This window comes from Triticum aestivum, chromosome 4D, assembly GCF_018294505.1.
Source record: "Triticum aestivum cultivar Chinese Spring chromosome 4D, IWGSC CS RefSeq v2.1, whole genome shotgun sequence".
Lineage (NCBI taxonomy): Eukaryota > Viridiplantae > Streptophyta > Magnoliopsida > Poales > Poaceae > Triticum > Triticum aestivum.
The window spans coordinates 192,966,547-192,983,286 of record NC_057805.1 but is presented as its reverse complement, the minus strand read 5'-3'; the positions used below and the strand labels follow the sequence as shown (position 1 = coordinate 192,983,286).

Sequence of the window (16,740 nt, the reverse complement as noted above, 5' to 3'; positions counted from 1 at the left end):
CGATATGGTAAACCCGCAACATGATACGTTGCAGCCACAAGGGTAATTACATCGAATATGTTGGCAAGCTTCACCAGGATTGGCTTGTTGGAAAAGTAAACATGCAAGTGGTGCGGCTAGTTTTCTTTTGCGCAAAAGTAGGTTCCCTATCTTGTATAGTAGTGGTCTACTCTAATAGCAATATGACACTTCCGGTAAACCTCGATCATAGTCTATAGGCACTCCCGGTAAACCCCGGTCGTAGCCCAAAGCATTTGAGCATGTGGGCTCTCCGATAAACCCCGGTTACCCAACCTTCCAAGAAGAATATGCCGGTAAGCCCAGGGATCTTGGGTTGGTCCACACTCCCCGTTGGTTCAAGCCATTGATTTTAAGATCAAGCTGACAGCTCTCGGGTGAGTTTCTCAAATTTGTCCATAACCAGGGACACGATAATCATGATTAGTTTTATACACTTTGCAGAGGTTTGTCTACTTTACCCGTGATTCCCGATCACACCCTTAAGCCACTAAACTTCACTTGTGAAGTAGCCAGGTAGACAAAGATAAGACTTCTGGGAAGTAGTAGCCTCTCTGAAAATGTAGACCCAGTCCAGGGGTCCTACTTCATGAACTACATCTGTTGGTCTACCGCGGGAGATTTCCCACAACTTACTTGGTCCACATAGAGCCCATATTGTCTCATGGTTACACATGAAAGCTAATCAACATTGAACTCATACAATCCCTTTGAGCCTGGGCGGTCTCCCACAAAACATTCAATTATCCAAGCAAATTTGAAGCACCACCCAGATGATTCATTAATCAAGTAGTAGTTAAGTAGTCAACCATGTGGTTGTATGTTGGAATAATATAGGTGTTTCCCAATCCACGATATAGCAGCTAAGCAACTACTCGTTGGTTACAAGGTCAGGGTATAAATGGACCTATATCAACTAGGTTCCATCAAGCATAAAATAAAAATCCTATAGGGGTTCCTAGTTGAAAACAACTACAATGCATGAAAACATATGGTATGATAAAAGTTCCACTTGTCTGTATTGATGATTCTTCAATCTCACAATCTTGATCACATTACTCTTTGCTCTCCGTACAATCTATCGTAAGTAAAGAGCAATCATAAACAACCATACAATGTAATCAAACAACCATAGAATGTAATCAAACAGCCATACAATTCAAATCAAACATACAACATGTGTTGTGCATGGTGTCAGTGTCATTGTGTTGTGAGATCATGTGTCAAGGTTAACTCGTAAGAGTTTGGAAGACAACATAGTGGTTGTTATTGGAATACATGTGACATAAGGGTTCACATGCAAGTTTCAACTAAGGGTTGGTATCCTTCTGATAAAAGTTTGACCAGAATTCCCAAAGAATTTAGTGTTTAACAATTTAATCATAATTCTCAAGAATCACACTTTACTTGACCGACTTTCTCTACATCTTATAACTTGTATGACATTCATACCTGAGCTGGACATTCCAGTCTTCTTTTCTTTCCGCCTCTAAATTCTTATAGTTTTACTTTCAATATTTCTCCCACTCAACAGAAGAATCGTCTAAATTTTAAGAGCGTCGTGAGCCCCGAACTTCCTTAGGTATGTAAGTCTCATTACATCGGTTTTGTTCTTTCTCTTTAAATTCTCACCATCAACTCATGATTGGTGTTCTTCCGGATCTTACACATATTAGTCTCAAACATAGTTGAACGCTTCACTAGAACTTGCAAACAAAAAACTTCTTCAAATATCATATATCTTTTAACCTTTTTCTGAAAAAAAACAGTTCCAAGGATATCACATAATTATCACAAAGATTTTGAAGTTCGGGTTTCTCGGAAGAAAGCAGACCGTAATGTAATTCTTAGACTTTTGGATCAAATGACGTAAGTCTCGTCATCCATAGCATCCGTAGAGGGTATTGTAAGCATGCAGTAGGACAAAATCTTTCTTGGCACTCTTAGAGGACGATCCTCTCATTACATTTACCAATCGTAAAGATTCAACCAGATAAATAACAGTCAATCAATTTCAACAACAAAGGTGGAACCAAGAGCCATGATGCTACAACTATAAAGCAAACTGCACATAGACATTGTTCATAATTAATGTTGCACTAGTGTTTAAACAAATTTTTAATATAAAGTGCACTCCCACTCAAATTAGTATCTCTCATAATTCAAAATGAGTGATTCAAGATCCTGATCGCATTCACACCCATGGATGGTAGCATCTCATATGATGTGAATTTCAACTGGTGGGCAATCTTTTGCCAATCATATCTCCATATGACTCTTGTTCATCTTTCGATGCTTCGTGCTCCGGGCTCAGAACTTTTCTGCTAGAACTTCAAGACAACCGAGTGTTTCTGCTATGAAGTCTTACCTCACCCGCCCTACACTTCACTTCTCGTTTGTACTCATGGTAGCATGTAGTACTCCGAAAAGGACACATGTTATAGACGGTTGCAACACTGGGAAGAGCACCTTTTAACTTGATATTTTCTATTAGAGATCACCCTAATAATTGACTAGTGCGCAATCAAAGGGTACAAACAACAAAGGGATAAACATCTCAGGCAATTAAAAGCATGGTATGGTATAGCCCTGGGCGCTGGGAATCTCTGTGATCATCTTCAATCTCCAGTTGAAGCGTCGTGATGGCCAATATTTCGTTGACGTGGCAACCGTTTCAAAAACATTGGCGTGGCGGCAATTTCAGAAGATGTTGTCGTGGCGACAGTTTCAGAAAACATTTTTGTGACACAAATTCAGAAATTCTATCGTGGCACGAAATTATAGCTCCTCGTCCCGCGCCAAGTACACCTTCTTCACATTGGGGTCCTACGTGTACGGTTGCCATCGTCACTTGTAACATGTAGGCTATCTATATGATATTTACATGAACGTGGCAATCTCGTGGCTCCAATCATTATGTCGTGACGCGTAGGCCACTTAACATTACAACATATAACCATCTCATACATAAACTCATTATCATGACGAAGGCTATACCACATCATATGCATACCCTGCAAAACCAAGTTAGACGCCCTCTAATAGGTTTTAGCAAAATTTTAGTTATGCGGTTAACCAATTTTAACAAATAATACTAGCTACTTACGTCCATAATTTAGGTGATGATTCTTGATGCTAGATTAAGTTTTGGGGTGTGTGAAAGAAGAGACTTAATTAAAAGGAACTATTAGAAGATCATCCATCTTCGACACCCTCTTTTGTACGCGATGGTTCACTATTCTCAACTATGGTGGAGCCCAAGGAACTATTAGAAGATCGTCGACAGCCAGAGTCGATTGATTGTCGGAACCTTTTGAAAAGCGACATCATGTCGTCGATGAACTGAACCAAGGCAACACTCGAGGGAAGCACAGCAAGAACATCAACCCTCACAATCACATGTGATCTAGATCATAACCTGCACCTACTCATATAACTGCTCTGATACTACTGTTGGGAAACGTAGTAGAAAACAAAAAATCGCGCCTACACACACCCAAGATCAATATGAAGATGCATAATGGGTTGGGATCATGATCGTTACTGTCACCGAGTTGCAGCGGAAGAAGAACATGTCAGTGTAGATTGTACTTGGAGTCCCTCGAATCGTCGATGAATGATCTCGCGAACCGCCCACGAACAGTCTCTCGAACCGAAGACCGAAAGCACGACATCTCTACTTGGTTGCAAGCGTTCAACCTTCACGATCCGGCAGCACTTCGTTGTCCAGAGCTGATCGTCGCCGAAGAATTAGAGGGAGGAGATTAGAACCCCACAAAGCTTCTAATTATGAGGACAAGAGGATTAGCCTAGCTCTAATTAGTCAACTAGGACATACTAGAACTAGAACTAAAAGAACTAGAGGAGGATCCAACAACTTATATATCAAAAGGTTGGAGGGGAGAGGAGGGGCGCCACAAGGGAAGGGAAAGTCCCTCCCCTTTGGCCAGCCAAGAAAGGAGGAGTTGAACTCCTCCCCCCACTCCAATCCGGCCTCCTTCCTTAGGGAAGGGAGGCGCCTCCCCACTTGGGCCTTTGTGGCCCAAGTTGCCTTCCACCTCTTGGGCTTTTAAGGCCCATTGATATTTAATTAAATATAAATACTTCTAGACTATTTTATATATAATTTAACATCCCTGAAAATAGTTTCCACCTATATATATTTATGGATAATACTCGGTATTACGCGATATTCATCGAAACCCTTCCGGTGACCCCGAAACGCCTCTGGAGCCTCTCAAAACTATTTTGAATATTAATGAAACAATTCCACAAATATATTCTCAACACTCCCGTCCTACTAACACTCATCAGATCATGATTGCCTTAAGCTTGTGACCCCGTAGGTTCGATAACTCATAGACATGAACGAAACCCCTTCGTTCAATTACCGACAACGAAACTGTGGACGTCCATATCGGTCCCTATGATCACACGAATGATATTCAAGTGAACCTTTGGTTATCATGTGATGTTCCCTTTGCTTCGCGATACTTCACAAAACCCGGGATGTATCGGTATGCTCCTCAGCCATCACCATGCTCACTATACCGTTATCCTCGTTACCGGTTTGGTTCTTCTTTCTCATTGTCGTGTTCCGGCATCACCGTGACAAAGTCACCTGTGTCTGGACAGATGATGATGGATGTCGTCACACCGAGAGAGCCCTAAGAATATCTCTCCATCGTCGGAGGAGCAAATCCCACTCTCAAGCTATCCGGCCACTTATCAAACTTTTCGATGAACCTATAAGTTGTCGTTATGATCACCGTGTTACAGGTGACGTTTGAGCAACCCCAAAGCCCATTGTATGGTAAGAAGTGACCACGATACTCTTATGGTCTAAGGAGCAAGATCACATGTCAACACTCCATGTTATTACAATTGATTACACACGATGTTATCTCAATTCATAACAAACAAGTTTGTGTCGATTCAATATGATCGTTCTTCTAACATCATAATCTCAATGTCGCTTTAGGACTATCGTTACACTTAACAATATCGTAAGATCCGGAAAACATGATCAGCAACAACACTTGAGCTAGTCTTAGAGGCGAGACTAGGAACCTTTGATTTTATCGTTTATCATTCCGCACGTGCATATAAGTTTTCCACTGAATCGCATAGTCCAGGATCGTAACAGTTATAGGCTTATAGCATGAAATATAAACACTTAACTATGAATATGGAAATATAATAATATAATATTATTGCCTCTAGTGCATATTTCCAATGGGAAGAACTACCTATTTGCTCATTTTCTTTTGTTGATTCTGGATCTATGTGCTTGATAGAGGCGAGGGTCCCGACCTTTTGATGAGATGATAACTATTGATTTGGTGGAGCCGACTTCCGACTACAAATGTGCATGACGTTGCACCTTAGCAATCGCTAAACCAATCTCCGGAAGGTTACTGACAATGTTGGAAGCACGATCAGCCCGACCACAAATGTATTTTCCCGCAAGCAAGAATATGATTAAAGCAATATATATATTCACAATTTTCAGATTGTTTTTATCATATTCTTGCTTGTTCATCGATTGCTTGCGAGAAAATACATTCGTGGTCAGGCTGATCGTGCTTCCGGCATTGTCAGTAGCCTCCCGGAGATTGGTTTAGCGATTGCTAAGGCGCAACGTCATACACATTTGTAGTCGACAGTCGGCTCCACCAAATCGATAGTTGTCAAAAGATTGCGACCATCGCCTCTATCAAGTGGTATATGTGCTTGTATGGGATTTGTGGGGGTAGTGGTTGTGTGACTTGTGTTCTTGTCTTTTGAGTGTTTCCGGTTGTTTCTCTTGTGTTCATCCTTCTACACCCCCTAGTGTGAAAGATTGAGCCACTTAGGGTTCTACCCTACATTAACATCGCACGTGGGGGCGGGCGGGACGAAGACTGAAGGACGGTGGCCCCGGTCACGCCCTGCAACTCACCCGTCATGGACCTCTCAGTTGGGTTGTCTGGGGGCGAGCCATCCGAGCAGATCGGACGACTCGAAAATGCCCTGAGAGACCCCTGCAGCACACCACCCGACGATGGACCGCCAGGAGGCTCTCCTCACCCAACGCCGTCCAATGACGGTGGCCCTGGGCACAACAGGCACCCAGCCAGGTCGTTCGAGCGCCCGCCATCCGGACCGATTGGACGAGGCCAGAGCCCCAGAAAGCCCTTGTGGCACGCCACCGTGAAATGGGCGGCTAGGAGGGCTCGCGTCAGTGAGTCGGGTCGCGTGGTTGCGTCTGGTAGCGCGAGAGACTCAGTCGGTACCCAGCTGGCACGATCGGACGAGTCCGACACGGGGCATAGACGCCGACAAATGGGTCGCGCATTAGAGAGAGTGCGCACGACCTCAGCACGAGTGCGCCCGCCACCGCCCAGTGACGGTAGCCCCTCAGGTTGCCCGGGCGCACGCTGTCCGGACAGATCGGACGGCGCGGAGCCGCCCCAAGAGGCTCCCATCGCAAGCCACCCAGCAACGAACGGTTGTAAGGCTCTCTTCGCCCTCAGAGTGCCCAGGGAGACGGGTACTGTAGTATCTTTTATAAGAGTAATAACACTCAGACAGCTTCGCAGGGTTCCAACGGCTACCCTCATTGACAGCCCAGCACCAGCCCACTCTTAGAGCAAGTATAATAGAGCTGAGTCAGCGGGCTATAAGGAATAAATTAGTATATTTCTGCTTAGTTGGAGGAACGAAAAGAGGAGAGAGAAGGTAAGCGGGCTCTTCGTGAAGAGCCAGCTCTAGCACATGCTCCTAGGCACTTTGTGAGAATGAAAGGTGGGCCACATAATAAAAAAGTAGTACACTCTTTTAATGTACTATTATACATGTTGGCTATAAGATGGGTTGTAGATGACATGGCACTGGCTTATAGCCAGCAGCTGGCTATACTATTAACCATGCTCTTACTCAATTACTCTACGCCGGTTACACCTTTCCAAAATACGATCTCCCTTCATCACGTCCATGCCTGAAACCTTGACAGATGGCCAGGCCATTAGTAGCATCAGCATCTTGAACGGCCAATCATAGGTGCCATACACATTACTCACGGGACTGCAAGTCTTTACTCCCAATCGTCGGAACATAAACCCCCATTTGTGTCGGCCCACATCAGAGAAATGCATTTTCTTTCTGACTTTTTCTTCTTCACGTAATGCAGCACGTTTCCATCTGCTTCATTGTCCAGAATTCAATCTGATATCCCCCCTCGCAACCTACGTGACTGCCCCAGCGATGCTCAAACCGCTGGAGCTCCCATCATTGTAATCCAATGCCGCAGCACAGAAATCCGAATATGTCCATATTCTATTCAAACCTATGACCGGTACGGAGCTGCCTACAAATGTTAGCTAGAAGTGCCTCCCGGTACGGAGCTGCCTACAGGTTATGTTTTCACATACACAAACAGGGCTAGGATTTTGGTGTTTGAAAACATAGGAACCATAATTAACATACGACTGCCCAAGAACCCACCAAGGCAAAAGTGAAGTAGGCATTAAGTACAAAATAATCAACACTCGGCGCTAATGCTATGGTGCTTCACAATGCATCAGCCGGTGACCTTTGCTCGATGCCGTGACTGTTTCTTCTTGGCATCTGCATTTTTGTCTTGATCATCGTCTTCCTGCTCTGATAACTTTGTCAGCTCTTCTTGAATCATAATTTTGATAGCTCCTTTTCTTGCGGTCAGATCAATCTTGTAATGGTCATCTATAAGACGCAATCTGTTAGGATGTCTGGTCGACAACTGCAATGACAACAAAAACATATCTGATAGGCTTACCGAGCTTCTTAAGAATGTCGCTAAAAGTAGACTGCAAAATCAGATTCCAAAATACGTCAGTTCCCACATGAGAAATTTCAAGTGAAAACAGAAGTGCAGTCAAAACAAAAGGGCAAGTAACCTTCCGAGTAAGAGCAATACAAATGTAGATATTAACCTCAGAATCTACTTCTGTACAAACACCAGCTATATTTACAAAACAATACTTATCATATCATAGGGACAGACACCAAACAATAAAATGGTGGGATCAATGATCAATGTGTAACCAACCGTGTTGAAGTCAACTTTTTTAAGGATTCCGATAATGGTCTTCTTCAACTCAGCCTTACTGGGCAGACCCCCTTCTGCTGATTCGCCTTTGCTCTTCATTGCCTCTTTACCTAGATAAAATATCATTAGGTTTGCCGGACAATCCAACATCACATATGCTCTAACGGATATCATAAAATGGAAGAAACTTGTTAGATTATGCCATAAGCAATAACTGCATCAAGTACTGGAATGAGGGCCTTAGAAATCAGAAATGAATGGAGTATACGGGAATTGTTATCAAACAACCAGTTAATCCATACTCCACATGGATAACAAGAACTACACTCATAATTATTAGTACCAAACATAAAAGAAAAGGGCACATATATAATACACAAGGTACTATGGAATAGATTGTACTACCTGATGACTTATTTTCTTCTATCACCTTTTCAGAGCTTGGAGTATGCTTTGATATGATGGGTTTCTTCTTCCTAGAGAAGACCTTTGCACTCTCATCAGGGCTCTCCTTTTCCTTGGAACCTTTGGATGGTGATGTTTTGCCTGCAGTCTTGCTTGCTGTCCTTGGCGGACTTGTCCTATGGGTGCTCCCAGCAGCAGCCTTCTTTCTACCTGCAGAATATTTTACTTCCGAGGACTTCCTACTTGCCTTTTCTTCGGCAGAGTCATAGCCATCTTCCTGCTCATCATGAGATTCATCTGCATCTTCCTCGCTATCAGACTTCACATCTTCATCCGTATCATACTCCAGAGCTTGCTTTCGCCTTGGAGATATGTCGTCAGCAAATTTCTGAAGCAACAACGAAGAGTGAGAACAAGATTTTTAACATTGAAGAATGATGGTCATGGATGTGGCTACATTAATTTGTCACGGGATAAACAGTTAAACACAAACTTCACTTGTATGTACATGTATATACTCAACACAGTATCAAGATGTCATGCTGGTTGCATTGCAAAAGGCACTAAAAAATGTTGCAGATATTAATATGGATATGCGAAAATTGCAGAAGGGGAGCCTTGGCGCAGTGGTAAAGCTGTTGCTTTGTGACCATGAGGTTATGGTCACGGGATTCGAGTCCTGGAAACAGCCTCTTGCAGAAATGTAGGGAAAGGCTGCATACTAGACCCGAAGTGGTCGGACCCTGCACAAGCGGGAGCTACGTGCACCGGGCTGCCCTTTATATGCGAAAACTGCAACTGAAAATAATAGAGCCGACAGGTTCCATCTGACAAATCTGGCTGCGTACCTTCTTAGACCTCTTGGGAGTGATATCCGAAGTCTTGCTTGAACTACCACCTCCTCTCTTGCGTTTCCTAGAATTTGACCCCTAAACAGTAGGAGAGAATGAAGCACACAGAGAAAAAAATATAATAAATTGTTCAATTACCACACATTCTAATCCCAATCATAAACACATCACAACAGCAAGGTACTGAGGTACAGCTGCAAGATAGGTTGTAAGGTAACAATTATTGTTCTCACCTGGTCATCAGAGAGGCCAGAATCAGGCATAGCATGAGGTTCAGCAATGAAGTCCAACAGCTTTGCCACGATATCTTCCTATATGAGTTATCCCAAACTATGTTAGATGCCACAGTATATTCACCACGTTATTGCACCGCGTCTATCTTAACAAAAACACTGTTCTATAAACAGAACATTGAACCACCTTTCTGATGTTTGTTTTGGGAACCGGAATAGCAAGAAGCCAACAGAGATCCACCAGCATGTCTTTCATACACTTGTCAAGCTTCTCCTTTGCCTTGGCTCTCTGCTTTTCCTGCAGATAAATAGAACTCTTTAAAGATTAAACTATTTCCATCACCTAAATATAATGGGAAATTAAAATTCGGAGCAAAGCAGCTTACATCGCTCTCATGCCACACAAATCCAGAGAACTGAAGTATATGGCCTTTAAAATCGACAGTCTGGAACATTGAGAACATAAAAGAACTTCAGCATTTACATCAATCAATTATAACTTAAGAGTTACTGAACAGAACTAATAACAGTTGTGTTTTACTTGAATAAGAACCCAAACCAAGTAGATGCCTTCTAAGATTTAACCACCAAAAATCGTAGAAACAGAGGTAATCCATTTTGCAAATGGAAATTGAACTGATCGGTAAAAGTAGATTCCCAATGCACCACAACTTAGCCATTGCTGTTTCAACATGGCATTTTGATAAGCCATGCAGTACACAGTAAGAAAATCGCTTGACTCGAGAACAGTGTTAATCGCTTAAGGTCTTGCACAAGTGTATAAATTTGACAATTTTCCTACACTATTCCTCCTGCTACCTTTTGTTGCCAGATAACATATACAGCGGAGTCAAAGGACTACCTCAACAGACTGATAGTATTGGGTATACACCTGTTTTGGGGGAATATAGGAGTATACACCTTCAGTCTAAAATTGGACAATGCATGTGCTCAAAACTTACCTAGAGGGACTAGTGCCTCTTGGGAAGTTCAGTGTGCAAAGTTACTTGAATAATTTTAGTCCAGCTGAACAGGAAGCAATTAAAACCCAAACGACAACAGAAAGTTTTCAATGCCAGTTATCGTAAAGGCAATATCATATTTAAGATGTTTACCTTGCCTTTCCTCCCAAAAAGAACATTGTGAAGAAATTTAAGATCAGCAGGTTTCTTCCTCGTTAACCTCTGTGCCACTGCAAATAAGTTTCAAAAATCAAATCAGTGAGAGGACAATTGAAGTGCAATAGGAAAGAGAGAAAACCACACACATTACAGCATGACTGCAGGAGCTGAAACAGTAAAATTAAAGACAGTCACAATTGTCCTTTTTTTATCGAAGATATGGACATGAAACATCAATGGAGCAAACAAAGTTATAACTGAGACCAATGTAGTTTATTATTGGTTAATTGTTGATAATACCACCGGCGAGAAGAGCAGCTACCCATCATTAAGAGTTCAAGACACATTGATACTATCCCAGATGCCAATGAATTTCAGTCAGGTCACAACTAGAGGTTTGAATCAAATTGTTATTGTTGGATCCCATTCAAATTACAGCAGAAGATAAGATATAATGGTATGCAGATACAAAAATCTAGCACTTGACTAAAGTTAATAAAAAAAACTTGCTAGTCACTAGAGCCTTTTGGCCTCCTCTTACTACTGTTGGACACTCAATCAGGCCAGAGTACACAAGAAAGTTTGCATCTAATACAGTTCACTTATAACTGCGCTTCAGTAATGACTATAACAGTATAAATTTGATCATATTTTGCAGTCTATTTCCCATGGAAGTGATCCTCTCTTCTGCAATAGATTAGAATCCGCTGGAGCAAAACGGTGCTATATTTGCAGGTCTAATTTAGGTAAATAATCCATGCAACACCTAATTTATTCACATAGCTTCTCACTTCTCAGTGGAAAATCAAGGATGGACACATCCACTAAGGTGGCGTTTGGTTCACGTTATCCCTCAGGGAAAACACTCGTTTGGCATGGTGGCAGGAAAGGATAGGAATAGTAAAGAATCTGGGAATATTCCCCTAAAAACTGGTTGAGCAGAGCCAAAAAATATGCCGGATGACAGCAACCACCCACGGCCCACACTCCCCTTCCCTCATGTCCCACGCGAAACATTTTTCGCTCAGTCTCCATGCTCTCTGTCACGGCTGGCGTGGGCGGGAGGAGAATGCACAGCAGCGGGCCTCACCCTCTCTTTTCTTTCTATCCCAGCCCTCTCCCATGCCCCGTGCGTGCAAGGAGATAAACCAGAACTGGGAGCACAACTGAGCAGAGATGAACCACGCCGACAGTGCACAGATGAGGCTTCGCAACACAGTATCTTGCAAAGGCGGACACGGACTCAGTTGACATGGCCACCGTGCTCCAGATCGGGTTCCCGCTCCACCGCACCCCATGCTGGCAGCCAAGCAGTACACGAGCACTGCCACCACCAAGGTCTGCGGCTGGCCCCATCCTCTCTATTCCCATGCTCCGATTCCCTTCTCAGCAATTCCTCTCTCTGATTTCTGGACGATTCCCCTTTGACTTGTAGCCTGAAGGAGACATCCGATCTGTTGAATTCTTGGACGACTGCGTATACCTGTGTATGTATGCTTGAACGATTCCTCTGTACACTAATGTAAGACGTTTTTGCAGTTCAAAATGAACCGCAAAAACATCTTATATTAGTGTACAGAGGTAGTAGTAATCTACATGTGTATATGTGTATATAATTGTGGATGTACTCCGTCAAAAAAAAATACTATTGGGGATGTACACCAAGACAAAGAATTGTGTAAACTTGCGTATGCATACTATTGTGTATATATATATATGGATGATTCATGGCCATATTGTGTGAATGCTTGTTGTATATTTCATCTTCAAGTTCATTTTTTTCTATTGCAGATGAACAAAAAAAAAGTAAGCTTTATATTATGTTGGGCTGTGATGTTAAAGTTCACTTTTTATTTTCAAAATTAATGTTGTTATCAAACATTCAAACATTGCCATTCAAAAACTATTGTAGATGGACAGCAAAAAGAATAGTCATTCAAAGAAAATGTTTTTTATCAAATGTTCAAACTTGACATACATATGTTGCTATATTACTTGTAACAAGGATAATATTACCACCTCAACAATCATTCATCTCTTATCCTCTCAACTAAACACACAAATAGCTATCCCTAACCACCTCTCATCCATTCAACCAAACAACAAAAGGTGGCTACCCCTAACCACGTGGTTGGGCATATATGCCCTTAGAACCAAACGCCACCTAAGTTCCTCAAAATAAGGATCGTACACGCACTAGTGATCGCAGACTAGTTTAGACTAGCAGCTTCAGAACTGAATACAAGGTTGTGAAAAGGTGTTGGCTTAAGCTCAGAGCATCTGTACACATTTGGACTAATAAATATAGATATAAATAAAGTTAGAGTACAAACATGGCTACTAAGTACTAAACATATCAAAGGCATATACATAATGTAACGTGTTGATTCAACTGGCAGATCAGGAGCAAACTGATCATGATTCATGAGATATAGACTCACAGGGAAAACGATCTTAACTGGTACCTAAAAATTCACAACAGGCTTCTGCCCAGATTAAGTAATACCATGCATCATTAGGACAAGTGTGCTCAGATTTAAGTGCTTGATGCAAGAAGAACATAGCCTTAACCAAGAACTGATGTCTATTATGCAGTCCCTAAAAATAAAGTAGGTAAAAAGTTAAAAAAAAAGTGTGCCATAGGGCCATACCACTTGGTATATCCTTTAAAGGAGTGCCACGACCCTGCAATGAAAAGATTTACCAGAAATTATAGCACAGACAAAAGGAAAAACACGAGATAAAGGAAATATGACTGCAAGCAATGAACCTTCTCAACTACGAAGCTCCTGTTTGGCTCCTTATCAATCACTTCAACCAACCTCTCTACTATTTTCCTCTCACGTTGAGGGCGATCAATACCATAAGGGCTGGGAGTGTTTAGTAAACTTTTGGCTTCCCTGGATTTGGACCCATGCTGTTTCTTGTCCTGTCTTTGGCGTCTATCCCTAGAACTCCTTGCCCTCTTGTTCTTAGGTGTTTCCTCCTGATTCTCTTCCACGTTCTTATCTGCCTCGCCTACCTCCTCTTCTGTTACCTTGCCATCTTTTCCTTCCTTGTTCGCACTTTCTTTTTCTAGCTTTTCTTCATTCTCGTTTGCCTTACCATCCCCTCCTTCCTCTTTCTTATCTGAAGAGCCCTTTTCTTCCACTTCCACTTCCCCTTGACTATCATCATCACTCATTTCTTCAGCTTTATTTTCTTGCTGCCGAGCCGCTCCATTCTTTCCTTGCCCATTCAATTCATCATGCATCTCAGAACCACATTGATCTGCATCTTTCGGTCCCTTCTTGACCTCTGTGTTCACATCCATTTCTTCCTTGTGCCCTTTGTCTTCGAGCTCTGCATCTCCTGGCTTGGTCTCAGCCTCCGCCATCTTGACATCCACGCATTCTGCTACATTAGAACTGTTATCTTCTTTTACATCTGCATGCTCTACCACACCCATTATGATATCATGATGTTCTGCTGCCTTGGTGTTGTTATCTTCCTTTGCATCAATATCCTCCACGGCACCCATTTTGACATCCTCATGTTCTGCTACCTTGGTGCCATAATCTTCCTTTGCATCTGCATCATCCACATCAACCATTTTGGCATCTTCATGTTCTGCTGCATTGGCATCTTCATCTTCCTTTACATCTGCATTATCTACAGTATTCATGTTGCCAACCTTGCACTCTTCAGCCTTGGCGCCAATGTCTTCATTGGCATCTTCATCTTCCTTTACATCTGCATTATCTACAGTATTCATGTTGCCAACCTTGCACTCTTCAGCCTTGGCGCTAATGTCTTCATTTGCATCTGCATCCTCCACACCACCTGTTCTGTGATCCTTGCGTTCTGCTGCCACACCACCTGTTCTGTGATCATCGTGTTCTGCTGCCTTGGCTTTGTCGTCTTCCTTTGCATCTGCATCCTCTACAATAACCATTTTAGAGTCCTTGTGTTCTGCTGACTTGGTGTTGGCATCTTCCTTTGCAACTGTATATTCAATACCAGCCGCTTTGGAATCCTCGTGTTCTACTGCCTTGGCTTTGTCATCTTCGTTTGCATTTGCATCCTCTACAATAACCATTTTGGAGTCCTTGTATTCTGCTGACTTGGTGTTGTCATCTTCCATTGCAACTACATCCTCGATACCAGCCGTTTTGGAATCCTCGTGTTCTGCTGCCTTGGCGGCTTTGTCATCTTCCTTTGCATCTGCATCCTCTACAATAACCATTTTGGAGTCCTTGTGTTCTGCTGACTTGGTGTTGTCATCTTCCTTTGCAACTACATCCTCAATAGCAGCCGTTTTGGAATCCTCATGTTCTGCTGCATTGGCGCCATTACCTTCCTTGGCATCCGCACTGTCACCTGATTTGACATCCTCTGTACCTGCCTGCTTCACAGCACCCACATCATCTTCCTTTGCATCTTCAGCCTCCTCCATCTTGGCATCATCATCAGATGAGCCCTTAGCGCCGTTTTCTGAGGCTTTATTCTGTTGGTCAGCATTGGTATTCGCTACTGCAACATCCTTGCTCTCGCCAGCCTCTTCCATCTTGGTATTATCCTTCTTATCAGAAGCAACAACTTCAGTGGGTGTTCCTCCATTTGCCACAGCCTTCAACTCCATTACTGGTGCCAGGTCTGCCCCGGTCATCCGGGTGACCCTTATTGCTCCAGCTGCAGAAAAATAGTTTGGACAAGTGCATTAAGTTAAATAGGTAAGAAGCTGAAAGAGAAGAAAACAACTGAGTGAAACATGTAATGATGTGAAGCTTGTGGCTTTCATCCAAAAGAAAGCAGGAAACATGTAAAATGAACAGCAGAAGTGTCTCCCCTCGTAAAAAAAACATAATGTAAGATTTGGTTATCTCCATCCCACTGCAAAGAGTGCTACCACTAAAAAAGGCAACAGAAAGACAATGCTATGAGAAAAAATGACCTTCTGGCGACTAGAGATAAAACCCTAACCAGTAACTGGACAATTAGGTTCCACGACCCCACCCCCCAAAAAAATCACATATAATGACACGGCAAAGTGGTCGCTGCAGATCGAAACACGAAATTCCATCGGTAAAACCGATGAACAGCAGGTACGCAGCGGCACGAAGCTAAGAACTCCACCCAAATCGAGCCTAATATCTGGGTGTGGGGCTCGTAGCTGTGCGCAACCCAAACCCGCCCAAGCTCAACGAATCACACAGTCGTAAGCTGCAACCTGCCCAAGCAGACGAAGTGCTCCCCCGACCCCCGCTGAAGATCGAGTCGGAGCAAACCCTAGCAAGCCCCAAGCTCAGCCGCTGCTCCCGCAGCAGCAACGCATCGAACCTGGCAGGGAAATCCGACGTGAAGCAGCAGTAATCTCCAACAAGCAGCGGAAAATTTCGGTGGTGCTGTCGGTGTTACCTAGAGGAGAGCGGTGATTCGTGCGGAAGAGTGTGGAGTCGCGTTGCGTCCCCTCCGTCGCCTCCTGGTTTCTGTCCTCCGACTCCTGGGAGAGAGAGAGAGGAGAAATATTCTGAGTTTATTTTTCCTTTGTATACTACTAGTAAATGGTTGGGCTAGTCGGGCTCGGAGCAGTGTGGTTTGTGCGCCGGACGGCCGGACCCCAAACCTGGATTCCAATCCACTTTTATATTTCGGCATAGAGGTTTGGGATCGCGCGACTCATTGCAACTTTCGCCGGTGGCCTTGTGGGGGGTTTCTGATTTTTAGCCAGCACTTGCTTTGCACTATGATAATTTATCACTCTTCACATTCTAATTGATCAGCTGCCACTCAATATTTTGCACTTCAATTTTTTGCCCTCAGTCAAGTGGGTCCCATGTAAAATGACTAGAGTATCCCTGCCCTACAGGCTACAGCCCACCCTCTCGCCCGCAACGACCGCAGAGATGTGGCGGCGCTCGCCATCCCCGGCCAAACCTCATTCTGCCTGCTCCCTCCCTCAATCTGTGCCATGGCCGCGGCTCGGCAAGGTGGCAACCGTGAGTCTTGATCAAACAGGCACTGGGCGGGCACTGAAGGGAGTGCACGCTGGCCCGACACGTGGT

The 16,740-nt window shown here is 43.4% G+C and overlaps 1 protein-coding gene across 2 annotated transcripts; it reads right to left on the bottom strand.

Annotated features, from left to right (window-relative positions):
* Positions 1 to 7,313: 7,313 nt before the first annotated feature.
* LOC123097261 (neurofilament medium polypeptide) lies at positions 7,314 to 16,301 on the bottom strand. 2 transcript variants are annotated; one of them, XM_044518967.1, is made up of 13 exons: positions 16,094 to 16,299; positions 15,906 to 16,015; positions 13,467 to 15,367; positions 13,348 to 13,381; positions 10,691 to 10,767; positions 9,962 to 10,021; positions 9,763 to 9,873; positions 9,576 to 9,653; positions 9,340 to 9,420; positions 8,492 to 8,879; positions 8,087 to 8,196; positions 7,814 to 7,844; positions 7,314 to 7,740 (listed from the first exon to the last, which is right to left on the bottom strand). In XM_044518967.1, the coding sequence occupies exons 3-13, from the start codon at positions 15,342 to 15,344 to the stop codon at positions 7,580 to 7,582; spliced, it is 3,009 nt and encodes a 1,002-aa protein (XP_044374902.1). In that variant the 5' UTR covers positions 15,345 to 15,367; positions 15,906 to 16,015; positions 16,094 to 16,299; the 3' UTR covers positions 7,314 to 7,579. The 2 variants fall into 2 exon arrangements, with proteins under 2 accessions (XP_044374902.1, XP_044374904.1); XM_044518969.1 differs by lacking the exon at positions 15,906 to 16,015 and having other exon boundaries at positions 16,094 to 16,301.
* Between the last annotated feature and the right edge of the window lie 439 nt (positions 16,302 to 16,740).

Excerpts from the sequence above, each read along its gene's own strand:
- LOC123097261 (XM_044518969.1), bottom strand. The coding sequence starts at position 15,344 with ATGACCGGGGCAGACCTGGCACCAGTAATGGAGTTGAAGGCTGTGGCA. Across the intron at positions 13,382-13,466 it reads GGAGCTTCGTAGTTGAGAAG|GGTCGTGGCACTCCTTTAAA; the intron begins GTTCATTGCTTG and ends TTTTCATTGCAG. Across the intron at positions 9,654-9,762 it reads CCAAAACAAACATCAGAAAG|GAAGATATCGTGGCAAAGCT; the intron begins GTGGTTCAATGT and ends TAACTCATATAG.